General features: G+C 46.9%; 1 protein-coding gene and 1 long non-coding RNA gene across 3 annotated transcripts in view; one reads left to right on the top strand and one right to left on the bottom strand.

Moving 5' to 3' along the window:
• Positions 1 to 27352, top strand: part of LOC139052854 (uncharacterized) — a 105467-nt gene that overhangs the window by 66402 nt on the left and 11713 nt on the right. The window lies entirely within an intron of this gene.
• The window catches only part of LOC139052851 (uncharacterized), a 30862-nt gene continuing 19438 nt past the window's right edge, over positions 15929 to 27352 (bottom strand). For both annotated transcript variants that reach the window (XM_070530003.1, XM_070530004.1), the window contains 2 exons: positions 22760 to 23104; positions 15929 to 18772 (listed from right to left, as the gene is read on the bottom strand). In XM_070530003.1, the coding sequence (XP_070386104.1) occupies positions 17858 to 18772; positions 22760 to 23104 (1260 nt within the window). In that variant the 3' untranslated portion in view covers positions 15929 to 17857. The remainder of the gene's footprint in view (positions 18773 to 22759; positions 23105 to 27352) is intronic.

The raw sequence follows: 27352 nt of genomic DNA, 5'->3' as shown, positions 1-27352 counted from the left end.
CCGATGCGTTTCAGAATATGTGCAGTGAACGCCTTGCAGGTCAGTGATTCCTGCTTTTGACAGCGCATATGGTGCATTTGCGGCACGTATAACGTAGGTTATGAATGTACAGTTCGCGTTCAGTAACAACTTGCTTTTGTGCATATTAAAACACAAGTTGGTTAACTGTTGCTTGTTCCTCGCAGTACTCGCGGCATCGCGAAGTCTTTTAAGCAGAGCGCGTTCGAGGTTCATGCACACCTGTACAGTTGTACCTCAATACACGTGCTCATGGAGCGTTACGCAGAATACGTGCATTTTGCTGCCATCGGCACCGTGCGACTGCCAGCCGACGCTTCATGCCGGAAGATGGGAAAGAAGCGGCTGATTTCACTAATCCTCCCTGTACCGCAGGCGTATCTTATCTGTGCGCGCGATAAGCGCGGAGAAGTGAGGGTTAGCGGATGCGCCGCAACAGGATGTGCACAGCAACGCCAACTTCCGGCTTCGCTTATAGATTCGCAAAGAGTGACGTTAGGACCCTTCCTCAGTGGGAGGGAGGGCCCTGGATTGCACAATGCGATTGAATCCGTTGTGGCGGCCCAGCAGGTGATAAAAACGTCAGAGCGCGCGGTAGGTTTTAATACTCCCTGTTGATTTTTTTTTTACACACACTTGAAACCATTTGAAGCTCTTCAAGTAAACAAAAAACATGGCTACCACTGCGGCACCTCCGCGTAATGCCGCGCTCAAGTTTCTGAATTGTGGCGTCGAATCGCGATGTTGCACTATGCGCGTCCGTACGGCGAGCCGCAGCACAGAGAATGCCTCTCAAGAGTGTCGGAAGTTGAAGGCAAATGTTGCAGGCCTCGCTGAAAGGTGCGCGGCGTTGCTGCACTGCCGACTACTTTTGCGGCAAGTGCGCGCTGCGGTTCGTGTTGCAGTAAGTTGCATGGTAATGTCTGTTGTCATTTCAGAAGCTAAGCACGCATACCCTTCCTTTATAAAGGGAGGCTAAAAACCCTTTTGTAAGCATGTCGGTTCTCGTGTGAGGGATAAAGCAAAGTTTAGTTGGAGTTGGAGTGCACCTGTCTCTTTCGTTCGCCGATACATATGTTTTACCCGTCGTGGTTGCTTAGTGGCTATGGTTTTGGGCTGCCAAGCACGAGATCGCCGGATCGAATCCCGACCACGGCGGCCGCATTTCGACGGGGGCGAAATGCGAAAGCACCCGTGTACTTAAATTCTGGTGTACGTTAAAGGACTCCGGGTGGCCCAATTTATTCCGGAGTCCTCCACTACGACGTGCCTCATAATGAGATCGCGTTTTTGGCACGCAAGACCCCATAATTTTTTTGTAATAAGATTGTATGCGTCCCATGACCCACCGCTTGTTCGTGTTCGCAATACGCAGTGTTCGAACCAGGGCCAGTGCTTGGGAACATAGCGAAGACCGCTTGACCCGGCCGCACATATCGGTCATCATCATCATCAGCCTGGTTACGCCCACTGCAGGGCAAAGGCCTCTCCCATATTTCTCCAACAACCCCGGTCATGTACTAATTGTGGCCATGCCGTCCCTGCAAACTTCTTAATCTCATCCGCCCACCTAACTTTCTGCCGTCCCCTGCTACGCTTCCCTTCCCTTGGAATCCAGTCCGTAACCCTTAATGACCACCGGTTATCTTCCCTCCTCATTACATGTCCTGCCCATGCCCATTTCTTTTTCTTGATTTCAACTAAGATGTCATTAACTCGCGTTTGTTCCCTCACCCAATCTGCTCTTTTCTTATCCCTTAACGTTACACCTATCATTCTTCTTTCCATAGCTCGTTGCGTCGTCCTCAATTTGAGTAGAACCCTTTTCGTAAGCCTCCAGGTTTCTGCCCCGTAGGTGAGTACTGGTAAGACACAGCTATTATACACTTTTCTCTTGAGGGATAATGGCAACCTGCTGTTCATGATCTGAGAATGCCTGCCAAACGCACCCCAGCCCATTCTTATTCTTCTGATTATTTCTGTCTCATGATCCGGATCCGCAGTCACTACCTGCCCTAAGTAGATGTATTCCCTTACGACTTCCAGTGCCTCGCTGCCTATTGTAAACTGCTGTTCTCTTCCGAGACTGTTAAACATTACTTTAGTTTTCTGCAGATTAATTTTTAGACCCACTCTTCTACTTTGCCTCTCCAGGTCAGTGAGCATGCATTGCAGTTGGTCCCCTGAGTTACTAAGCAAGGCAATATCATCAGCGAATCGCAAGCTACTAAGGTATTCTCCATTAACTTTTATCCCCATTTCTTCCCAATCCAGGTCTCTGAATACCTCCTGTAAACACGCTGTGAATAGCATTGGAGAGATCGTATCTCCCTGCCTGACGCCTTTCTTTATTGGGATTTTGTTGCTTTCTTTATGGAGGACTACGGTGGCTGTGGAGCCGCTATAGATATTTTTCAGTATTTTTACATATGGCTCGTCTACACCCTGATTCCGTAATGCCTCCATGACTGCTGAGGTTTCGACAGAATCAAATGCTTTCTCGTAATCAATGAAAGCTATATATAAGGGTTGGTTATATTCCGCACATTTTTCTATCACCTGATTGATAGTGTGAATATGATCTATTGTTGAGTAGCCTTTACGGAATCCTGCCTGGTCCTTTGCTTGACAGAAGTCTAAGGTGTTCCCGATTCTATTTGCGATTACCTTAGTAAATACTTTGTAGGCAACGGACAGTAAGCTTATTGGTCTATAATTTTTCAAGTCTTTGGTGTCCCCTTTCTTATGGATTAGGATTATGTTAGCGTTTTTCCAAGATTCCGGTACGCTCGACGTTATGAGGCATTGCGTATACAGGGTGGCCAGTTTCTCTAGAACAATCTGCCCACCATCCTTCAACATATCTGTTGTTACCTGATCCTCCCCAGCTGCCTTCCCCCTTTGCATATCTCCCAAGGCTTTCTTTACTTCTTCCGGCGTTACCTGTGGGATTTCGAATTCCTCTAGACTAATTTCTCTTCCATTATCGTCGTGGGTGGCACTGGTACTGTACAAATCTTTATAGAACTCCTCAGCCACTTGTACCATCTCATCCATATTAGTAATGATATTGCCGGCTTTGTCTCTTAACGCATACATCTGATTCTTGCCAATTCCTAGTTTCTTCTTCGCTGTTTTTAGGCTTCCTCCGTTCCTGAGAGCATGTTCAATTCTATCCATATTATACTTCCTTATGTCAGCTGTCTTACGCTTGTTGATTAACTTAGAAAGTTCTGCCAGTTCTATTCTAGCTGTAGGGTTAGAGGCTCATTACATGTCCTGCCCATGCCCATTTCTTTTTCTTGATTTCAACTAAGATGTCATTAACTCGCGTTTGTTCCCTCACCCAATCTGCTCTTTTCTTATCCCTTAACGTTACACCTATCATTCTTCTTTCCATAGCTCGTTGCGTCGTCCTCAATTTGAGTAGAACCCTTTTCGTAAGCCTCCAGGTTTCTGCCCCGTAGGTGAGTACTGGTAAGACACAGCTATTATACACTTTTCTCTTGAGGGATAATGGCAACCTGCTGTTCATGATCTGAGAATGCCTGCCAAACGCACCCCAGCCCATTCTTATTCTTCTGATTATTTCTGTCTCATGATCCGGATCCGCAGTCACTACCTGCCCTAAGTAGATGTATTCCCTTACGACTTCCAGTGCCTCGCTGCCTATTGTAAACTGCTGTTCTCTTCCGAGACTGTTAAACATTACTTTAGTTTTCTGCAGATTAATTTTCTCATCACCCAATCTGCCTCTAACCCCTCAAAAAAAAGCCTCTAACCCCACATATCGGTATCAAACGCCAAAAGCTGGAACACGCGCTGTTTGCAGTTGCTGCTGCTTTTCTTTGGAGCAGATAAATTGAGTACGCACCGCGTTTCACGAGAGAACAGCATAGCACGTATACGCAGTAATTGCAACTCACCGTTTGTTGCGGGAGTCGGCGTCATCTGAGGCAATAAGCTCCACCGCGTTTGGACTGCAAGGATGACTCCGCTCCCGCAATGCGATCAATCGCGTGCGTGCAAACCCTCATGCGTAAGCTGCCGCTGATCCAGCGACAATGCAAATCAGCAATGCTCGAATAACAGGGCAAAGTGCACACGGGCATGGCCTCGGTCAAAAATGTAATGAATACATATCGCTTACTATCGCTCAGAACGGTCAGTTTACTTCGGCCGAAGTATGTAAACTGTAACCTAAATGCGCTGACGTTGGATTGTGAACCTCTCACAGCTCGCCCAAAGTGCAGAACGCATGCCTTGCAGGAAACGACCGAAGCGAAACAAGCATCCAGAGAAAAAAATTGGCTGTGGCTTAGCTCGGCTACGCCCGGATATACGTAGCGAAAGCTAAGGCATAGCATGGTTAGCCTTGTTTAATCTTGATTGCAAGTCCAGGTTAGTCCGGTTCTCTAGCTATGTTGCGGCGTTTAGCCAGTCGTTCGGTGCGCTGTTCGTCTGTTTCCTGGGCGATTCGTTTCCTCTTCATCTCGTTCCGATGTCGATTCCAGGCCTCCTCCTGCTTATCAGAATTGTCGCCGTCCATACTGCCGCCTCAACTGTGGTTGCGGCGCACGCGAGCTCTTCTTTTCAATCCTCCGACATGTTATCAGGCATGCGACGCAGCTGGCGAAGCGAGCGGAGGCGAACGCAACGACGAGGAACGCGATGTGACGCCATGTGCCTCCTCGGAGCACCGCCACGGCGAAATCGCAAATTCGCGGCCGGTAAAGCTTTCGCTTTAAAATGCGACCGCATGCAGAGCAGCTGAGCAGCCACGGTGGCCTCTGTCTGAGCAGCTGGCATCTGCCGGCCGAGCGCGCACCGAATAAAAACTACCAAACGTCTCGGCAAATCTCGAATTTTCTCCGTGATCTGGACGCGAGAGGTGACGTGTTGGGTCGCCACAGTGGCTTCGAAAAGCGCTCGCTTGCCATTGCCATTGCCATGGACATGCATGCGGCAGCGAATACCGTCATCAGCGACAGCAAGCAGGCCATCGGCAATTTCGTCCGTGGTAGAATTTCCAAACAGGCGTACCATGTCCTCACACGACGCCCCCAGAGCCTGCGTGGTTCGGGATCATTTTTCTCGTACGGACAGCGGCGTCGACACCAGGTGCAAACACCGGATTCTTTTGCGGCACGGTGCAGTTAACGCTGTCGCGTTAAAATTTATCTCGCAGGTAAAGTAAAATGGTCGTAAAGCTTACCGTGGGACACGTGGAGCAAGTCGAAAGCTGTTCGCGGCGCAACACTCCACCCAAAAACGATGGCCACGAACAAACTGGAGCGTGTAATCTACCCGTACTATCCTTCTTTTACGCCGGCGCCACGATCGACCAACCCTATTTTATTGCTCTCCCTTTCTGAGCGTAGCCACGAACAGTGTACTGTGGAACACCCTCTATACTTCCAGGCTCATTCCGATGCCTGGTAACCGGGTGTCTGATGATTGAAGCCGATAAGACGAAGGCGTGTCGATATTGCTGGTGCAGATGTTCGCACGGTGAAGCGCGGTCTAAATTTAAGTGCATCAAAGATCAAATCCATCGGCTCAGACAACGGCGCACCGAGAGGAGTGTGGGCATTTCGCGCACGCACACACGCACGACCACACTGCCGGCTCAGCCGTCTAAAACATAGCCTTCGAGATTTGTTTCTGCTCTGAGAGAGCCACCTCTGAAGCGTGGATTACGGCGTCACGTAAAGCCCAAACACAAACAAGTCGCAGATTTTCAGCAGCCCAAATATATCGATATAGCCAACTCGCCCAAATCGACGCAAAAAAAAATTTTTTTCTGTAGCTGAGCAGCGACCGTCAGCGATAGCCAACTCGCCCAAGTCGACGCCAAAAAAAAATTTTTTTGTGTGTGTGTAGCCGAGCAGTGATCGTCAGCGCCTCTTGCGGCACCTTCCGTCAAAACTGATACTGGCGGACCACGCTACTCAGGCTGCCCACGCGGATATGCCAACGTGATCGTATCTTCATGCTTGTTTTGAAACGAATAAATAGCGCAAGTTTTGCTGTGTGGTATCAAACCAATCTAAAAATTAGACGGTAGGATACGCCCGGCCATTCGTCGTAACGGGCATAAGTTCTACGCTGCCGGGCACGTTCACAGCGTGAAAGAAGTCGCCGGTGTAACTGTGCTGGCGACGTGTCACACCCAGCAAGATAAACACAACTACAGCGTATCTCTGAACGTCAGTACACTCAACTATCATATTATGCTTTGATCAAGCATCTCAAGTGAGCGTGCAGGCATGGCTTAGCTTTATTAAGCGTTAGGCGTAGGTGTTCTTGGCCAACCATTCCAGTTGCCGTAGACAAAACGTGTTCTTCCGTGGTGCTGTTTTGACACGCTTGCAAAGCCTCGTTGGCCACGGATGATAGGCGTCATATCTTTTCGAATTACTAAAAGGCTCTTTTAAACAACTTGCACAAAAATTGTATTAGACTGCTATGTTCTGCCAAGCAACCGCAGTTTACAACTGCCGAGGCACCGGCACGACCTTGAGCCGCTCCGGCAGCCAAGACTCGGGTGACAGCCTCCGGCAACCTGAACCCAAGCAGAGCCGCACAGCGTGAAGTGCTCAGTGACTCACGCAAGCCAGAACGCTTACAGCCACCGCGCTTCGTACAGCAAATAGCTCTGAAAGATAGGGAGAATTGAAAAAAAAATATGTAAGTTGGCTTCCCGGCAAGACTCTTTCTCGACCAAAAGCTTCAGTCTACTGACTAGACTACTTTCCAGTGCGATCCTCCAGGGAGATAGCGCGAGCACAAAACCACGGCCGACCAGGAAATCTGTAGTGTCGGAGAGCAGGCAGTCCTGCGCGGCCGTTACAGTCTGACGCAGCAGTGCCGTCGTCCCCACGCTTCTTTTTCCTCGGCAGTTTTCGATGTCTTGCACATCTGCCATTGCAAAACAGCGGTATGAGAACGTTTACCTACAGTACGGTGGCGCACGTGGTTTAGAAGTTTCTAATTACACGCAGTTATGGTGGTTATGGTGGATAGACGCGGTCACAACAAGTGCGCCATCTGGATTCTACGCCGTCAACTGAAGTTGGATCAGTGCCAGAGTTGTGCTTTCGACGCTACAGGTGGCGCGGCCGTCGCCGGGAAACTCCACTGTCAGGGGTGGCAACACTGATGGCGGGAGCCCACTTTGTATTTCTTGACGAGGTAAAGTGCCCGTACCCTCTCAAGCAAAATTACACCCTTTGCCACGCACACACTCTTAAAACGGTTGCAGCTTTTGGGGTGTATATTTGTCCCACAACAATAATCGTCATCTGCCTAGCTTAAGTTTCCTTTCTTGAAAACTCGGCGCTCGCTACTTTCCTGTCGAGAATGCTGCGTCACACTGATAACGCGCATGTCGTTCGTGACTGGGAAGTACCGGGCTCGCAGCCTTAAAGAAAGGAAACGCGGCCAACACGGATGACGATTATTGTTGTGGGACAAGATACAAGGTAAATGTACATGGTAGCGAAGCTTCCATAGGAGCCCATACGTTCAAAACATGGCGGTCCATCGGTGGTCCATAGAGTTACTGTATGTGCTACCGCAGGTAGCAGAGTTGCGCGTCTGTTTTATCACGCCGCTAGCGCCTCTATTGGCGGAACGTCATCACGTGGTAGCCAAGCAACCGTGCATTGCGGAGAAGCAGATGTTCGGGCCATTTTTTGTATTTCCCGACGCCGCCGCTGCAGCGAACTGGATTGACACAAGTTATCGCCAGTCAAATTCAAATCCAATCCGGCCGATCTTGCCGTTCGCTGTCCACGTGCGTGCTAGCTGCGTAGCAACAACGCAACGTGCGCAGCGCATCTCACGTTTGTTTCGTCGGCCTGCCTCGTGACACCTTACTGCAGTAATTGTTTTTCTTCCTTTGTAAAACTAGTCAAGGGTGTTCAGGTAAAGACACCTGAACAAACAAATTTTCAGTCAACTGCCTATTGCGTCAAGTGTGTATGAGATGAAATTGATTGACTAACAGCTACGTGCTTTTCGGGCTGTGCTAAAAAATTCACAGCTGGAATATTAAAAGCTACTGCAAGTCTGGATTGTTCTTTAAATAATGGAAGCACGTAGAGTTATATAGAATATTTAGCTGGAATTACCAGTTGTCTGCATGTGATGCACCACACTGCTTTCACAGAAGTGTCGTAAAAAAGCCAGCTCACATTTTCATGATTATGCACTGCTTGGGTTGTTTCTGAAAATGAAAGAGGTTACTACTAAGCAAAGATAATTAATCTACTACAGCTTATGTGAACCAGGATGCAAGAGGAATGAATGTCGTCATTTAACATACGGTAAGGGCCTAACTGTGTTTTGAATTATTCCCTATAATGTAGCTATGTCAATCCTGTGAGAAAAACTTTCGCTACACTCCCACAGAAGGCTACTTTTGGAATCCCTGCGGTGAAAAGGCACATAATGTAATCACACTTGCAGGTGCAGCTGATATCCATTGCTTGTGGTAGATGGATATGTTCCTACACAAGATCTATAGTGGGGTACCACAGTCGAAATAGCAATGGTTGGTCATTGATTCACCAGTAATATTTTAGACTGGCTACATGTTGAGAGCTATGGCACATAAACAAGTATGAGCCTCATTATATTTAGTACAGTTATTTTTGTAAAAGAGCACCACTTGATAAAGCTCGCTATATCAAAATATTTGCACGCGCATATACTAGTGTTTGTTTGTTTTCTCTTGAATTCGCATTGTGATTTCATTGCCAAAAAAAGAGGTAGTTGCGGCTCGGTGCGTTTTGTTACTGTTTACATGCTAAAAGAGCACTGCACTGCTCTTAGTAGCGTATTTATCTCTGTTGAAACAAAACCTGAGTGCCAAGCAGTATTCAAGCGAAGGAAAGTTATTAAAGTATCTGATTGTTTATCTCAATTACTAAAGTTTGTCCAGTTTTTAATACGCTATGTTATTTCGAACCTTATACTACGTTGTGAAGTAGCTTTTTCGCACGAAACTTTTTGTAGGATTTCCGGAATCTATAAAATAACATCACCATATTCCCCAAGTTTATTCGGTGTGATCTAATCGTTACCGTCGCGGTTCACGAATGCTGCATCTGATCGGCGTATATAGAATACGCAATCTATTCTAGATACGCGAGTGCCGATACGTTATTAGGGCGGAGAAAGTGCACAGGTGAATGCAACTCCAAAAAAAAAAACTAATATGCGTGCTGCATCTTACGCCACGCGCTAAAAAAGGGCAGCGCCTTTTTCCTCACAATCTAATCAAGTCAGCTGTTTCGATGCGCTTTGTTTGCGACTAGGCGGAAAAGCGGTGCACAAGCGATGCAAAAGCGCCCACGGTCGATCGACGATACGCTAGGCATGTCGCCTGCAAAAACGGAGTGCGGCTTCGCCGCATAGACTTGGTTGCTTCTCAGGCAAGATGGCGGACCTACGCGCAACTCTGCTACCTACGGTTACAGTGTACTACGGTAGCATATACAGTAACTCTAGTGGTCCATGGGGCTTAGCGCCATCTGTATGTGGTGGGAACACTTCCGGTGGAAGAAAAATTAATGTGACGCCATGTCCGTTAAAAGCAGGGGCCGAATCTTATAACTATAGTGAGCTAAATATTCTAGTACACTATACTTATAACGGTTCGGTTGGGGAACCGTTTCTTTGGCCTCCCCTGATTGGCCAAAATTTTTATTACGTCACAGGTCGTCAGAGGCAGCGGGGCGGTATCGCAATTTTCGAATACGTCACGCATCTGTCAATCATCTTCAAAGCGAACCGGTCGTAGGAACCGGCGAAGGGGTAGTCCGCTTTGGGTTCCGTTGCTGTAGCTTGGCTTTGGCTTGTGACCCTGGCCGCGCGCGCCGGTCGCGCGACCCCGGAGACACGCGGGCGTCGCGCGCGCGTGCGTTGGTTGCTTCGGAGGCTATTGCTTGCCTTCGTCGTCTGCTTGGCGTTCCTCTTTCTGTGTCGACCACGGCTGGAAGCGCGATATGCGTTCGAAGAAGTGACGGATAATGAGTTGCACCGCCCTTGCTGGCTTTCTAAGTAAACCTTTTGCAGGCTACGCTATCAAATGTTGGGGACTCAGGTGCAAACGTACGAGTGGCCATTCCACGCGGAGGAAGGAATATTGCGCGCTGCGGTTCATCGCCACTGGCCTGCAGCTCCCAGAGTTCGGTCGGACGTGAAGCATTCATCGGAATGACCTAGATCTCTGCTGCCGACACCGTCCACAAAGTTGCTCTCGCAATTACTGTGTTGGCCAGTTGAAGGGCTGGGTCAGCTTTCCCGTGACCTCAGCTTCAAAGCCAATGCCAATTAAGGAGATATTTGCATGGTGAGATCGAATTCTCAGTGCTATCGCCAGCGTGAATATAGCTTGCAGATTGCCGTTCAGCAGTCAGAAGGGTTCAACCTAGACTGGTTCAGCACTTCCATCAATCGGCTGATAAAACTATACAGTCAGGACGGGAAGATATTGTGGAGATCTCTTATTTGCCTGCCTTTTTTTCTCTGGTTCGGGAGTGCCGCACTTTGTTACTCAATTTTACGGCACAGCGCGCACCGTCAGCACCACACTATTCGATTTGACTTCGCGCAGGCAATGCAGGGCCCGTGTATCGTAATGTTCGATTTCAAGTTCCATTGCTTTCATCACGCGACGCGCCGTGGGGCTTATCGCAGGGACAGCGGCAGCGCGGCGGCGAGCGAGTCATGTCCGAGCCGATGACGTAGGGCGAAAAAAGATGGAAAATTGATATAGTCGGCTAGTAAAGGTGTCCCTAAGAACCAGTTCGCGGTTTTTTCGCGCTCGCTACTTGAGAAGTGCCGGCAGTGCGTTCCTGTTGCGTGCATCCTGCGAGCTCCTGGTAGCAGACGACATAGCGCTGCGCTCTTCCAACTCATTTACGCTTGCGAAACCGCCTGTCGGCTGAGAATAAAAAAGAATGACATTAATAAATTACTTCTGCATTGCGTAAACGCCCGGCACCACACGTTTATACTTCAGAACTTGGCGTATAATATTAAATTTATATTTTACGTTTATTTAGCAAGCGGAAACATTCTGCAATTCCTCGATTAACTCGTCATATAATGACGTACACTTCAGAGGTGGCACCCTCTCATCTATTGGTCGCGTCCTCCCCTTCTTCCACCGCCGGCTTGGGAGTGGCACATCTAGTGACGTAAGCGGCGAAGCGAACGGTTCGTATTCCGAACCGTTATAAGATTCGGCCCCAGAAGTGACGTTATTTTGTTTTAGAAGGCGCGAAATTTGTTTTGTTGTCCTTCATTTGGAGCTATATATTCAAATGCCGCGCCATTCGACTTGATGGGCGTTTCGAGCTTTCAGCGTGGAAAGCGGTGCAGGAAAAGGCCAGCCGTACGGTGGTCGAAATCGCATCCCTGCCCAGAACATACTTTCTTTGGAGGCCGACGAAAGCTTTAGGTGTAGAGTGCTGATCCTATCGTTGGATGCCAAGCCCGTCGGCCAGCGCGGTCGCACGAAAACAACTACTCAATTATCTGGCGGTCGTAACTCACTACATTTGACTGAACAGATTAAGAAGCAATGAAGCTACCCACGTCACCAAATTCAGACAAACTTTGACAAGCAAGAAAGCACAAACTGTGAGGGGGGCGTATTTCAACAGGTGATACGAGTGCGCCTTTCTGCCCATTTCAAGACGTGCATTGCATTGCGAGTGATAGTGGCGTCAACGCCCCCTGTAGCGATGGACGCTTAAAAGAAATGCATTTATTAATAATATTAAAATTAAACTTGTATTTTCTTAACTCGTCAAGAATGTATAAAATTGTCTAGGAATTTTATTTTCGTTGAATGAATCTAACTGTGTTTCGTTTGAATTAAAAAACGTGTTTTTCTTTCCCAATGTTTGTTCCCTCCAAACATAGTCGCGCTTCAATCGCTGTTCCCATAACCCCCCATGCTGATGTCGGTGACAATCTGTACTGAACCGCTTTTCGCCCGAAGCTTCGCGACCTATTTGAATCGACCTTGCAAGATACGCCCCAAAGGGTGTAAATTTTTCCAAGAGTGCACTCTTAGAAAAAATTTACACCCTTTGGGGCTTATCTTGTCCCACAACGATAATCGTCATCCGTCTTGCCCGTGTTTCCTTTCTCTAACGCGGCGAGCCCGGTACTTCCCAGTCACGAACGGCATGCGGGTTATCAGTGTGACGCAGCATTCTCGACAGGAAAGTAGCGAGCGCCGAGTTTTCAGGAGAGGAAACGCAAGCAAGGCAGATGATGATTATTGTTGTGGGACAAATATACACCCCAAAGGGTGCAACCGTTTTAAGAGTGAAAGGAAACGCAAGCAAGGGAGATGACGATTATTGTATGGCAGAGATACAACCCAAAGGGTGTCGCATTGCCTAAGGGTGTTAGAGTGTAGTACTAATAAATTTTACACCCTTTGAAGTGCCCCTTCTGCCACACAACGATAATCGTCATCTGCCTTGATGCGTTTCCTTTCTTTAACGCTGCGAGTCCGGTACTTTCCAGTAACGAATGGCATGCGCGTTATCTGCATGATAGCATTCCCGACAGGAAAGTAGTGGGCACGGCGTTTTCAAGAAAGGAAACGTATCAAGGCAGATGGCGATTATCATTGTGTGGCAGAAGGGGCAATCCAAAGCGTGTAACTTTGCCTAAGAGTGTACACTGTCAGACAATGGTACACCCCTTGGAGTGTATATCTGCCACACAACGATAATCATCATCTGCATTGCTTGCGTTTCCTTTCTTGAAAACTCGGTAGTAGTGGCGTCTACGTTAACATCTAAAATTAAATTTGAACTGCATGCCACGGTGATATTTAGAAGGCGAAGCACTGTGGACACGCCCCACTCCGCAGTAGCCTTCTCAGTGCAAGGCATTGAAGAAGGAATGGGAGAACAGCGGATGCCGTGTTTTATTACCAATAAACGTCACTTCTGCTGTATGCATTGAAGTACTTTCTGCGGCAAAATATTTCTGAAATGAGCTATTTTAACTTAAAATGCATTTATCCTCTTCAAGAAAAATCGGTTTAGAGCATCTTTAATTATGTCTTTTCTAGCAGTAGTACACACTTGTAGATCAAAGTAGACGCTTTTCATGTATTCGCTGGCTTCTTTCACGCTCGGAAAAGCACTTTTATGTAGCACGCATCGAGCAACAGAAGGCTGTGTCGGGAGTTTTTCATGTTGCTCTACAACATTCTCATTGACACTTTTCATCGAATTATAATATTTGAGAAGTTTCTTAATTAAGACTAATTGCATAATTAGGTACAATGAAAAATATTATCTCAGTATCTTCAAGCGACGGCAAACATTACCTTGGTTCTTTTCAGCTATGCTACATTTGCATATTTCTAATGTTCGGCTCAATTTACACGAGACACCCTGTATATTAGCCCAATTTTTACCGGCGGAGGACAGTGCCCTGGAAATGTAACAAGTACACGTGGCAATATATATAAATATAAATATATAAATATAAATATCCAACAGACCATTCTGAACCCGGCGGTGTCAGCACAGAATCTCTTTTTGAAGATGTTTAACCATTAGACACTGGACGCATGCCTCAGAACGCGGAGTGGCCCTCATCGTTAAGGCCAGTGCTACGAGGAGATTGGTGCGTTACAAAAAGCAAGCAAGGAATAGTTTAGATTGAAGAAAGTTACGGGACAGGTTCGTCCCCTAAAGTTGCTGGGTGTCTCTCATCGTTCCTACTGTGGTGTGATTTTACAAGCTCAAACACATAATTTATTTAACACAGTTTTAATGCTGAACAAAAGTGCCGCTTTCTCTGCAAGGTCTACCATGGTTGCCGTAGTGCCCGTTCGTCAGTGAAATCTGCAGCGCACATCTCCGTCGTAATGTGCAATGTTGTCGGGCTTACGAAGATTTTAATCCAAGGTTGGTCCTGCCAGGAATTTCATTTCTTGCTACTTTCGTCCAATTATGATGGTCGTTTAAGTGGCATAGCCAGAATTAGTTTTTCGGGGCAGCGGAGGGAGGCAGGACACACACGACTGGGGATGGGGAAGGAATTAAGGAGGGGTGCTAGGTAGACCGCTTGCCAACACACAAAAAATTCAGATGGGGGGGGGGGGAGCACGTGCATGGTGTTACACCTCTGGCTAGGTCAACGGTCGTCAGCCTTAATTACTAATGTTTGAAAGACCTACCTTTGCACCAGCGTAAAATAATACAAATTGCCCCCTTCAAATTTCTCCAAATGAATGCAGGACAGTGTGGATTTTTCATGCTTTAAATTTCCATGTTTTGTACGTGTTTCTGTCGGTGTGCACCTTGCCTTACTAAACAGCTTTCAGATATGACAGTGACAAGAACTTTATTAGAGTGTCCTGAGGAACTCGATTGGGGGGAACCGAAGGCTCCCCGATCAGGTTGGTGACTCTGCCCACGACTGGACAGGGAGGTGGCGATTCTCCGCGACGTCGCGGGCCCTCTGGACAGCCTGTAGTTGGTTTGTGAAATCCAAGCTCTTCAGCAAGGCATCCCACTTGGATTTGTTATGAAAGTAGGAGCCCGCGTTGTACGGGCACTGCCAGAGCATGTGGTCGAAGGAGCAGCACGTGTGACCGCATTTGGAGCACGATTGCGGGAAGTTCTGGTCTATCCAACTAAGCGCTCTCGGGGTGAGGTAGGATCTCGTCTGTAAAAGCCTGAGCCCTGTTCAGTTTTCGGCTGGGGGGAGGGAATATCCTCCTGCTGTGTCTGTAATGTGACGTAATTTCGTGAAAGGTCGTAAGATTATCTTTGAAGGGGCAATCCTGCGCGAGAGCCAGACCGTTAGCTCGGCCACGGTTCGTGAATTCCCGCGCCAGGCAGTTGGCCCGCTCGTTAGGGTTCAACCCGCTTGGTTAGTTGCATCGTTCATGTGGGCCGGGAACCACGCTATGGTATGACCTCCAGTTTCTTCTCATGTAGTAACACGAAAGGATCTGTTGACGATGTCAGCTGCATGTTTACAAACTAGATCGCACGAGAAAGCCCTGGCCCTGATACGAGTCAAATTTCCTCAGGACAAACAATATCTATCCTTGCATTGTTATGTTCAAGATCCTTTCAAGGTGTTAATGTAGTGTTATGCAATCTTCCATCTAACTTAATTACTTCCAGCATTGTATGAAAGCACGTGGATGGTTGGTCTCTGTAAACCAGACATATATTTTTGTTGCAGAAATCCTATATCATGGAGAAGACCGACAATATACTTGAGCTCCCTGAATAATACTAAAGGCAGCGACATTTTTTTTTACCTTGACACCCAAGCTGCCAAGTGCAGTCTTCGTGGGAACAAGCGTGTGAGACGTGCTTCTTTCTCATATTTTCCAGAGCCAAAATGTCCCTAGAGAAAGATCAGGGTACTTAATCATCGGATACTTTTGTGCGAGATTGCGACTATTTGCTGGGGAATCTTGGTTCTAAATGTGCCTTTGCATAGGGACTGCAGATGACGCATTGTGCTCAGTTTAACTTAATATGCTTGCTTGGAATGCATGTTTTTTCTTGACATTCTTTATGCACGTCTGAGTATATGTTCCCAGGTGCTGCTATCCGAAACTAAGCTTGAAGGTACAGACCTTTCAAACGGGGAGGAAGAGTACCTCCTCTCTGGAATGTTGAGTGTAAATACAAAGGCATGCACTGAAGACTCTGCAGTGCTTTTGTGGAAGAGCCGAAGTAGAATTACAACAGTTCAGAGAGAATTTGATAGCAATGCCCAGGAAGCTCTCATTGGAAAGGTCTATAGACTAAAGGTTAGATCACGTGAAGCTGTCCATATTGCAACTGACGCAGCATTCAGCACACCATGACCAAAACTAAACAGAACAAACCCAGCAATGAAACAAGTTTTTATTTACCACAATGAGTCAGCAGTGTTGACAAGAGCCGTGTCAAGCAGAAATGAAACAACAATAACCAAAAGTTAATTCTGTGCTATCCATTGTGCAATGTGCAAGCCATACACGTTGGGGCATGAGGACTTGCAATCATCCTTTTTGGCACGGGCCACGGTTCCATTGATGAAATCAAAGAATGAGAAAGCAGCTATATTTGTCGCACTAGAAAAACTGCAGCTTACAAGGCCAAACACATATGCAAACATAGCTTGAGAACAAGCAATTGTAGTATGAATATACAGGGTGACCCACATAACTTGAGCCAATAATTTAAAAATGAAAGGTGCGTTGGAAGCGAATTCAACCAAACGCATACTATTCACTAGAGCCTATAGTAACTCAGGCACTTTTTTGTTTTCCCCATAGGTCACTAATTAATTAAGTTTAATTACGCAACTTGGGGTCCCCAGCCCCAGTTATACCTGGGGTCCCCAGCCAATAACTAAGGAGTTGGGAAAACAAAAAATTGCCTGAGTCACTATATGCTATTGCAAATAATATGCATTCAGTTCAAAACGTTTCTGATGCGCCTTTCATTTTTAAATTCTTGGCTCAAGTTATGTGGGACACCCTGTACAAATATATATATATTTATGAATCTGGATGAAATAAGACAGATAAGCTCGCACTTTCTTTAATTGCTTGCATTCCTGAATCAATAAAGGTTGTGCCACATGTTTGTGGTTATTGCATAATGGTAAATGTGGGAAAGACTGAAGAACAAATGAATGACATACCAGGAACTCTGGTTCAACTTAGAGAATTTCTTAGTTGCAAGTCAAAATGTGGCTATTATGTGTAATTGCTGCTCGACATCACGCAATAATATACTAACTCCATACAGTCTTTGTATGTGTTTGTTTAGTTCACATTCATATTCTATAGGCTATAGCCTACATTTTATATTCTTTTATGCAGGCACAGTGCTAGACGTAAATCTGTATCACTTGGCGCAACATACGTAGAAATCCACGCGCACACAATGAAATTACAAGAGAAAAACGTTGATGACTCATCATTTTGAAAACAAAACGCAACAGAAACTTCGTTGAAAAGTGCTCAAGAATGGATCTCAAGGCACCTCCACACGACAATAAAGATAGATAGGGGGGGGGGGGACTCAAGAAGTTAACTGACAGGAATCATGTTCATCTGATGGGTGTGTCAGTATGATGAAAGTTCTTGGAGGTGTGCACATGCATACTAATTACCAGTGATGACATGCCGACTAAAAAGCCTGACATAAGTATGCTCATAACTCATTAGGAAATGACTCTCCCAGCTCTCTCTCTTGCTTGCAACATCGAAGAATCCCAGAACACATTCACGAAAACTTCTGAAGCTTATCAGCCAAGCATGACTCTTCTTGAAGCTTGCTTCATTTAAGAAGCTGTCATCAGCTAAAGCCAGGACAAACATGTACTGAAAAAATTCCGCATACAATGTCATAATTCCATATGTATTCCATATTATTTGCATGAAAATTATATGGTTCTTGCATCAATTTCACTTAATTCTACGTACAAATATGTAAGAGAAGTGGAATTATGAGAATTCACACAGCTTTCTGTGTTAGGGAAAGTTGATCTTTTCTCTGCATGGCCCCACGTTCAGGTTAGGAGTGCCTAACTGGCACACTATTGAGAGCCACAGTTTTGAGCAACTATATAGGTAACTGAAATTGCATTTGTGCCCTGTGCTCATAAATATATTCTTTCTCGCGGACTCGGTATGTGGTGAGCGTGTGATTTTGACCAGGCTTGGGACAGTCGCAAAGCAGGCATTACAAAAGGTACAAACATTCTTTAAACTGGCTTACAAAAGACCGACAGAGCAGCTGCCCGACCAGGTTTAGAAGCCAGCGACTCAGACAGAAATCTTGCGCTTGGGAATGCGAATGCGCTGAGTTTTCCGTCTCCCCTGCTCCGCGGGGGCTGCATCCAATGCCGCCGCCTCGAGCCTCACCTCTCCCGATGGTGTCTGAAATGCTACCATTGTCGCCACGCCAGCGACCATCTTGGGAGCAGACTTTCTTGCCGTGTGCACGGTGTCGCCGAGTGCCGAGAGTTCCGATTCCAACTTACACCCTTGCTGCACCTTTGGCAAGTGGCTTGATGTGCCATTGGGTGCACCGCCAGCTTTTGGAATGCCCAACTTGCTTTCTTTCTCCTCCTTTTTAACCTTTTTCGCACTTGGCGCACCCATGGATGACTTCCCTTCCACCGATTTCAACTTTGAGACTACCGCCGCCGGAAGCCGTGGTACCTTCGGCTTGGCGATTCTCCCTCGCCCAACTCCGGATTTGGTTTTGACAGCAGATTTCAGTGGCTTGGCAGCAGCGGCCATCTCGACTTGCTTCTTCCGACCCGGCTTCCCTGGCTTCTGTTGTGCCGGCGCTCGCGCTGCCTTAACCACCTTTGGCTTGCCTGGTGTCTTTGCCGAGCATTTAGCTGGCTTTCCGCCGGCCAATGCTGTCGGCTGCTGCGCAGAAATGGAGGAGGAAGAGGCCTTGCCATTGGTGGCCGTTCCGACGCTGATGGTGTTGAGAGGACCAGGGCACACCTGGAAGGGCTTGGTGTCGAACGCGGTCGACACACTCACTTTGTGCACCTTGAGCAGGTGCTGGCGGAGGTTTTCACGGATGTGGCAGATGAGGCCGCAGCGGTGGCACAGGCAGAGACGCTGAGCAAGACTGCGCAGCTCATGACGCCACAGCTGGAGCAGCAGGCGCGTCCGTACTCCGCAGCTCGAGCACGTGTATGGGTGGCTCTCCGTGTGCACCTGAAAGGCAATTAAATTTTGACCGATATTACATTCCAGTTTAGTTTAAACGTGTGGCTAAAGCAATGCCAGTCATCATGGTCCCTAACTCGGTGCTCACAGTTAATCGCACTGGTGAAGTTGGAGCACCTTCCTTCTGCTCTGCGAAATGCAATACTACTATATATGCCTGTTCAGTTCACTTGGTGCATTTAACTCTTTGTGGTCCAATGATTACTGTGGGAATCGGTGTGTCGCAGGAAATATGTGACATCGAGGAAAACAAACAACAAAACCATTTTCAGAGATGTGAGTGTCAGCTATGCTAATTATATATTTTGTAGGCGTTGTTGTACCACAGCTAAGCATGGCTTTCCCTGAAATTTTATGAACGCCCATGTGTCTTGCATCACACTGAAGTTAGGCCTCTGCACTCTTATCTTTGAAGTCTGCTGCCTAATGCACGCAACTTGCTGGGCAGCACAAAAAACTTGTTTTCCAAGTAATCTCCACCAAATGCTTTACCTAAAGGAAAAACACTAATAGGACAGTTTTTATAACTTAATTGATATTTATTAATAGCACCTCTAACACCCTTATAACAAACTCAAAAAGAAATGCCAGAATTCCGATAAAAAACATAATATTATCAACAAGTAAAAAAATATTGTCAGAAAATAAATAAAGGGGGAGATATTATGAGTAAATTAACAACTAAAGATGCGGCAGCTTCTAAAATTATATCTAACTACATTAGCCACTAATTACACATTTTTATTCATGGAACCTAATTTTGCTTAGTTATAATTTTGGCTTTTTTCTAAAGAGGTTTGTTATATGCTGACAAAAAAGCCTCTAGGATAATTGCTTTTAGTAATATTTTAATGATTATCACTGTAGTGGTATTTGTAATTAGCTCGATGCTGTTTTTCAAGTAATCTGTGGCATCATTTCACACCGTAAAGATATGAATTGAGAAGTCTGAAGAAATGCATGCTGCTTACAACACACTGAGTTTCTGGCAGTTCATGAGAAAAAAAGAACTTAAATTTATTTCCAGAATCTCCAGCAGAAATTTTCGCTTTATTTGTTTCCGAGTTTTGTCAGTCAGGAGCGTGTAACATGAATTTCTCACTTCGTTAGAAAAGCTTCAGACCAGAAGGGGTTCATTTTTTGCTGCTAGAGTACATTTGGATGATTGAACACCTAAGGTGAACGAGTCTTGCTCACGGTTTTAACTTCAACTGAGAGTGATGTGTAGTTCTGAAAAAAGGCCTGTGCAAGATCGCAGTGCCACGAGAATGGACACCAGATACCCTACACACAATGGACAGAAGGAAGATGACAACAAGACACAACTACAACAGACAGAGCAACTGAACCCACACGAGTCAAAGCTATGTGAGTGTATGTCTGTGTTTCACAATGCAAACACAGAATTAGGATATATTACTTCTAGAACATGCTTGTGCGCACTCACATAAGCTATCTGTGAAAACAAACACCGAAGAAAAAGAAACCTAGTATCTACAGTGAGTTAAAAGTGCACAGCGTAGTCTCGGCTAACTAATCAGTAATGTTTGCTAAAGTAAGTTGTTAGCGGGTGAGAAAAGGATAAGTAAGTTAAATGCTGATATTAATGAGCAAACATTTATATTTACTTCATCTTATTCTATAATTTGTTATATCCACGTTTGTCATACAGTAGAACACGGTTGGTACGTTTTTAAAAGAACCACAGAAAAAAAAACGTAACCGTGAGGAAGGGTGCAAATCACCACAGCACATCAGAAACAGTCTGAGTGGGTACCAGTGTAGTTATTAGATGTCTCGGTGCTTGTACTATGACCAGGAATGGCACATGTGTGCGTGTATAATTAAGGGACACGTACAGCGCTCTGTGACAGTGGCCCCCACTGCATTATTTTGTATACGCTTCAACACATAATGCGGTTCTACTGCTCTGAAGCTGACTTAAAGGGACCCTGAAACGATTTTGTACAAACATACCGAGTCATTAGAGTAGGTCCTTCTGATCATTAATTGACGCACCTAAGTGCTCCGTGTAAAGCGTGTAATTTATTATAAGGTTTTAAAAATGTACATCACTGCTGATCGCAGCACTTCACTTGGCAGAATTTTAAGCCGCTCCTACCCATTTGACGTCATTTACCCCAATGACGTTAGTAAGGTGAGCTATCCAATTGGCTGCCCAGGGTGTGTCATCAAATTTTTTCAACTTTATGGGGAACAAATGTTGTTCGTAATAGTTCGAATATTAGTTCGTTTGTTTCTATACAAAGAAAGTAACAGAAAGAGAATGCACAAGAGAAATTTTTCACTACGCTATTATGCACTTCCGGCACACAACGTTTATGTTACAACGTCCTCCATTTTGATGAGAGCTCTGCGATCAGAGTCCATCTCAGTGTTTTCGCGAGCACCATAATTCGACTCTGTTGCATTGTGGGCTGCAAACGTAGCGACTGGCAATATATCAAGCTGCAACATCGTATCCCCCTGGAAGGCAGCAGATGAGCTGACTGGCTGCAGCGCATCAGACTGCCACTATCTGATCGGCGCCAGGATTTGCATGTTTGTGGCCGTCACTTCACACTGGAGGATTACTGCCGCAATAGCTTTTCGCATGTCTGGTATCCAGGTAAACGCAAGCACAAGGAGACAGGGCCTGGCTGTTTGACTGTGCCATTTCACAGGATGAGCAGAAGTGCAAATGTGAATGGTCTGCACGGTGTAGCCACCTGGTGGCACAGAGTTGAACCACATGCAGTAGCAGTAACAAAATGTGTTTTTCTTTGCTGCTGATATAAACTTTTTGCAGGAGTGTAATCATCAACACGTTGTCTTTATAAATGTTTAAAATCTTTTACACTTGGTTAGAGCAATATTAGTGCTTTCTTTGGCTGGTTAAGCTCTGCGCCAACAGGTGGCTGGACCATGCAGACCGATCAGGCCGCTCACATACGTCTACGCTAAAGTTCCTTCATCAGCTTGGGTTTATGCCTCCAGCCATCCATCGAAATGCCCAGCTCGCCTGTGGTTACCGGAATACCAGATACGTTCGGAGCTGCGACACAATGCTCGCAACGCACGCTGCTTCGACAGCTCTCACTTGGGGTCGACTGCCAAACAGCTGGCGGAGAGTTTGGAGAGGCTTCGTGTGCTCGCTCCTAGAGAACTGTAAGTCGACGACATGACGTGCCATCATGACGCAGAGTCAGTGAAGGCGGAGCTTAGCCCTGATCACTCGGCGAACGAGTTGAGGAGAAAATGCATGACTATGGAGGAGGCTAACTTGTAATCCTCCGTAGCTCTCTTAATATGAAACAATTCACACAAACTGTAGTGCAAATTATTAACTTTAGCTGTACCCTACACATCTACAAAATTTGTCCAAACTGTTTCAGGGACCCTTTAAGAGAAGCGGCAATTGTGAAACAGGAATAAGACCCCTGCAGGCCCCAAAGTAAATGTGCTTTGGCAGAATTGGCCCAGTGTGCGAGGTTCTCAGTAGGTTTTAGACGATGCGCATTATTTCAGATGCTTCGACAACTGCTCTGTGCACGCTATCTCCCAAAGTTTGTGCAGTGCCTCCCAAAGTTTGTGCAGTGCCTGGCTTGTACAATTTCACTGGTTTATCGCAAACTTCAGTCTCTTGCTGCAACGAACTGGTAGCTTTTTGCAACGAATCGGTCACTTGTTGCAACATGCAAGAGGCCAGTTTTTCCTAGCGCAGTTATATATACGTGGTGGCCACTTTCAGATGCACTGCAAGATGCGGGAACATTACAGAATGGCGCTGTATCAAATAGGGACATAATAGATGGGAGTCATCAGGATTTAGCTTGGGACCACGAAAACATGACGCAGCAGCCAGGAAAGCACAACAGCGAGGAACATATCAACGAGGGTTCCACTGTATCAGGCTTTGACTCTCATTCTCCTGTCACGCAAGACCGGCTAGTGCACGTTTCCATGATACTTCACCTGCAGATGCAGGAAGAGGCTCTCCGGCAGGCAAAACCGGGCGGGGCAGTATCTACAGCCAAAGGCCCGCACGTCGCGGTGCATCATCCGGTGGCGCAGGAACACTCGCTGGTTGCGCGTCACGTAGCCGCACCGGTGGCACACCGCCACTTCGCCAATTGCGGTGCCGTCCACATCCTCCTCTTCCTCCAAGTCTTCCGCGGCGAACGCTGAAGTCAGCTTCTCCACGCGGCTGATCGTTGGCCGGTGGACCCGCCCTGCAGGTGCCACTACGGGCCCGTTCCAAGACTTCCAGTGCAAGCTCCGCGGTGGCTGCAAGTCCTCTGTCCACTTTATCTTCCGCAGCTATGAAGAAAGAAGACACAAAAATTAAGCAGATCCCACGCATTGTCCGAATAGGTGGTGTCTAAAACATGGTGATCATGATGTGTGTCCAGTTCCGCAATCACTTCTGGCGCATGCATCCCACAAAAGCATAGCCTTCAAGATCTTTTTCTACTGTGCAGAGGCAACCGTCACAAGGACGTGGTTTTCAACACCACCTTTTGGTGTTATGCAAATCATTTTTCAGGTAGCAGACGAGCCAGCACTGTTTGGAGTTCTACAAAGCATTACAAACAGACCAACATGTTTGTGTAAGGCAAGCAAGTATGCGAGAGATGAGTGTGCATGTGACCAGAGCGCCAAGGTCACGACCATAGTATGACGATGGTGGCATGAAAGCAATTGTACAAAGAAACGTTAAAATCTGGGTGGATCCCAAAGGTGATGCAATGTCATGCAGGATCTACGTAGCATTAACTGCCACGGGGAAGGAACTGCGGGAATGTGGGCTAATCCTGAAGGTGGTGCAGAGTAACACAGTGCCTCAGTGTGCTAGCAGCCATAAGGGAAGAATGCAAGAAGCTGGCGTGCACTCTTTTCGTGAGTACATTGCTGCTATGCAAAGTGATGCATGCAAGAAACAGTGGTAAGGTCAACTGTTATTCACACATGTCATTCTTGCATCTGTGGCCTTATGCTATCATTTGTGCTAAGTGACATGACACACATAGACACCAATTGTTTCAAAGGGATAGTTAATGGAGATAGCCTAATGGTCAGGGCGTCAGACTGCTATGCTGGGAGACCCAACATTTGATCGCACAATAGGACATTTACATATCTTTTATATCGAAAAGGCCTGAAACAAGGCAGTAACCTACTTATTGACTTAAGTGCCACAAAGTACTGTAGGACCTGGTTCATACGTTTTGGAAAAAACCACAAGAAAAAACATACTAACCGGGAAAACGTACAACTTGAAGTAACTAAAAAAATTGTACAGATTCACCTACTGTTGCCATCTACGTAAAGCGAAGCATTGCATGGATCGTTACGGCACAAGACGTAGATGCGTGTCGAGCTGGTGGTGCTCCGGTGGCCTGAGACGCGCTTTATTGTTTTCCTATTGTGCACCGTTTTAAGAAGGCGACGGCAAACCGAAACAAAGTCGAGCTGGTGGACCACACTGGATGTTGCCGAAGTGAAACATGATGCCCACATCGTGCCGCCTGCAGCAGGGAACATCGGCGGGCTTGAATTATCGCCTACTCAAAGCGCACAGTACGCTACCAATGGCACTATGCACCACGCACTGTAAAACAATACAGCGGAACCCCGATTATACGACTTTCTCGGGACTGCGAAAAAGCATTGTAAAATCCGAACATAAATTATGCCTATAACAATACTACTCATTTCGGCGACGGATTTACGAGAAACTTCAATGTAAACTGCTAACATACTCTGCAGGACTTGGAAACCCAAATTACCAAAAAGTAAATGCGAAAATAATTAATGCTGCAGTACAGGTACCAATCATGCTTTATTCAAACGAACCTTTACGGCACTCCACTGGCCACTACCGCGATTCCCGCCAGCCGGCGCAAACTTTAAGAAAAGTCAGTAAGTTTTTTTTGGACCTTGTTTGATCCGTGAACCAAGAGCTTTCGCTCAAGTTGGGCAACGTCCAAAAGGAGGTACTCTGCGGCGTTGCGTGAAAAGGTGAAGTTCCGGATGCCGTCTATGTGCCGTAGCATCTCGGCGAATGCAGTAGGCACAGGCACAGCATCTGCGGCATCGCCCTCGTCCTTGTCCAATGTCACAGCGGTGTCAGCACTAGGCAAAGCCACCTCGATGGCGTCATCCAGCGACACCTCACCGCAGATCGCAACGTTGTCGTCAGTGTCCATGTACTTGGCGAAGGTCGTGATTAGGTTTGAGCGGAATCGGCCTCGAGCGGAATCGAGGTTGTTACGTCCCCAGCAGAGGAGGCAGTCTCTCGCTTAAAGCCACAGTGCTTGAATGAGTTAGCGATTGTGCTTCACGACACTGCGTTCCACAAACTGTCAATAAAATGCATGTCGTTCAGCACAGTGATCTTTTTTTCTGACTTACTGCGCTCCATAACCACCAGCCGACGCTGCACTAACCGCTTCCGGTACCCTTGCTTGGCACACTTAATGATACTGGCATCCAGCAGCTGCAGCCGGCTTGTGCAGTTGGGCGGAAAAAAAACAACCTTTATGTTCCTCAGGCTGGACGTATCAGGTGGGTGGCACAGTGCATTGTCCATGAAAAGCAACATTTTCCTCACCTTAGCACCCATTTTGTTATCCAGCTGCTGCAAAAAATTGCTGAAGAGCAAAGATGTCATCCATGCCATTTTGTTGAAGTTGTAGCTGCACGGCAGCGTCTTCAAGTTTTTAAAGCACCATGGCTTTGCAAACTTTACAACAACGAGCACGGGCAGCCTCTCGGAACCGTCCTCGTTAGCAAAAAATAGTGCCATCACACGCTCTTTACTATGCTTGCCACCATGACAGCTGTCACCCTTAAACACAAGGGTTTGCTCAGGCTGAATATGGTAAAATATGCCGCTCTCATCGGCGTTGAAAACGTCGCAGGGCTTGTATGCAGCAATCATCTCCGGCAGTGACTCCATCCACTTGTTCACCATCGAAATGTCCACGGAAATGGTTTCTCCGTAGGAGCGGCTGTAAACAATTCTGTTTCGTTTTTTAAAGCGATCCAGCCACCTGTTCAATGCCTGAAAGTCGTCGACGTCAAGACGCAATGCCACAAGGTCCACCTTTTCGTTTAGAATGGCGCCATCAACGTTGATCGCAGAGCTCCGTGCTTGATGCAGCCACTTGACCAGAACTTTTTCTAACTTCTCGTGCTGTCCTTCTTTTGCCACTTGTTGGCATTCTGCAATATCACCGCTTTGTTTCCCAAGATCGTCTTAAGCGAAGATTCAGATATCTTAATGTCCCGGGCAATGCTGGCTTTTGCGGCTACATGCCGCTTTTCCGCTTCCACGATAATATTCAGCTTATTGCCGGGCGACAGAAGTGTCCACTTTCGGGAGATCGTGCATCACGTTGCTCCACACAACTCAAAACCTCTGCTGAACGCTGGTCGCTAGGATTACAACGAAGAACACACGTGATAAACCTAGGCCTCTCCACGCTACCTTGTCGGCAATCTGCTGCTGGGAAACTGGAAGGAGAGAAACGCTTTCCCAACACAACAAGAGGCGACGCTGCCGAGAAGAGGGGGAAAAAGTGATTGTGGAGAAGAAAAGGCGCTATTTCAGCACAGCGGGTGTCACGGGCGGCTGCTAGTGAGGGGGAGAAAAACGAACGATGAGACGAGGCAGGGAAAAAAACTGCGCCTGAACAAACCGGTCGAGCAGCGTCAAGCGCTCCGCATGCAGAGAGACAGAGCGAGGAAAGAGACCCGCGGCACTTTTCTTTCGTCCGCCGTTTCATCCCACGCTTCACGAGGGTTGTCGTACAACGCGGGTCAAGTATAAAATTTCGTCCGATAATCGGAGTTTTTAATGCATTGCTTCTATGGGGACTTCGCCGCGACTGCGCTAATCCGTCGTAAAACCCGGGTCGTAGCAAAACCAGGAGACGTATAACCGGGGTTCCACTGTAGGTGAAGATGCTTATCGCAATAGCTTTGGCAGCAATAGCTGTGAATGCGGTGCGTGACAACCGGGTCGGGGATTTGCTGGTACCAGAATAAGAAACTGTGCACGTCATCGTTTTCACATGAGACGAGCGGCTATACACTGTTCTCAATGGCGGGTGCCTTGCCCCTGTTCTTGTTCACATGGGATCTAGTAGCTGGAAAACACAGATGAAGCAGTCTGCAGCAGGGAATGGCAGTGCGTTTCGGTTGTCGCCTATTAAAACCGTGCACTGCGCTTCCGACGGCACCATGCACTGTGACACAGATTGGCAAAGATGCTTATCGCAATGGGATTGACGATTATAGCTGTGAATGCCGTGTGCGTCAACCCCCGAGATTTGCCGGACTGAAATAAAAAATTGAGTGCACGCCGGCATTTTCACGTGACACGGGCAGGTGAATAATGCGGTGAAGCTGCCGCAGTGGACAGCTATATACTGAGTCGATCACGGGTGCCTCGCGCATTTTCTTATTTACATGGTATTTAGCAGCCAGTATATGTATCATACGATCGCAGTTTGGCGACGCACTGAACGCTGGTGCCGAAAGATCATGTTTTACAAGAACATA

The sequence above is a fragment of the Dermacentor albipictus genome, unplaced genomic scaffold (assembly GCF_038994185.2).
Source record: "Dermacentor albipictus isolate Rhodes 1998 colony unplaced genomic scaffold, USDA_Dalb.pri_finalv2 scaffold_40, whole genome shotgun sequence".
In the NCBI taxonomy this organism is placed as follows: domain Eukaryota; kingdom Metazoa; phylum Arthropoda; class Arachnida; order Ixodida; family Ixodidae; genus Dermacentor; species Dermacentor albipictus.
This window is presented reverse-complemented; position numbering and strand designations above follow the sequence as displayed.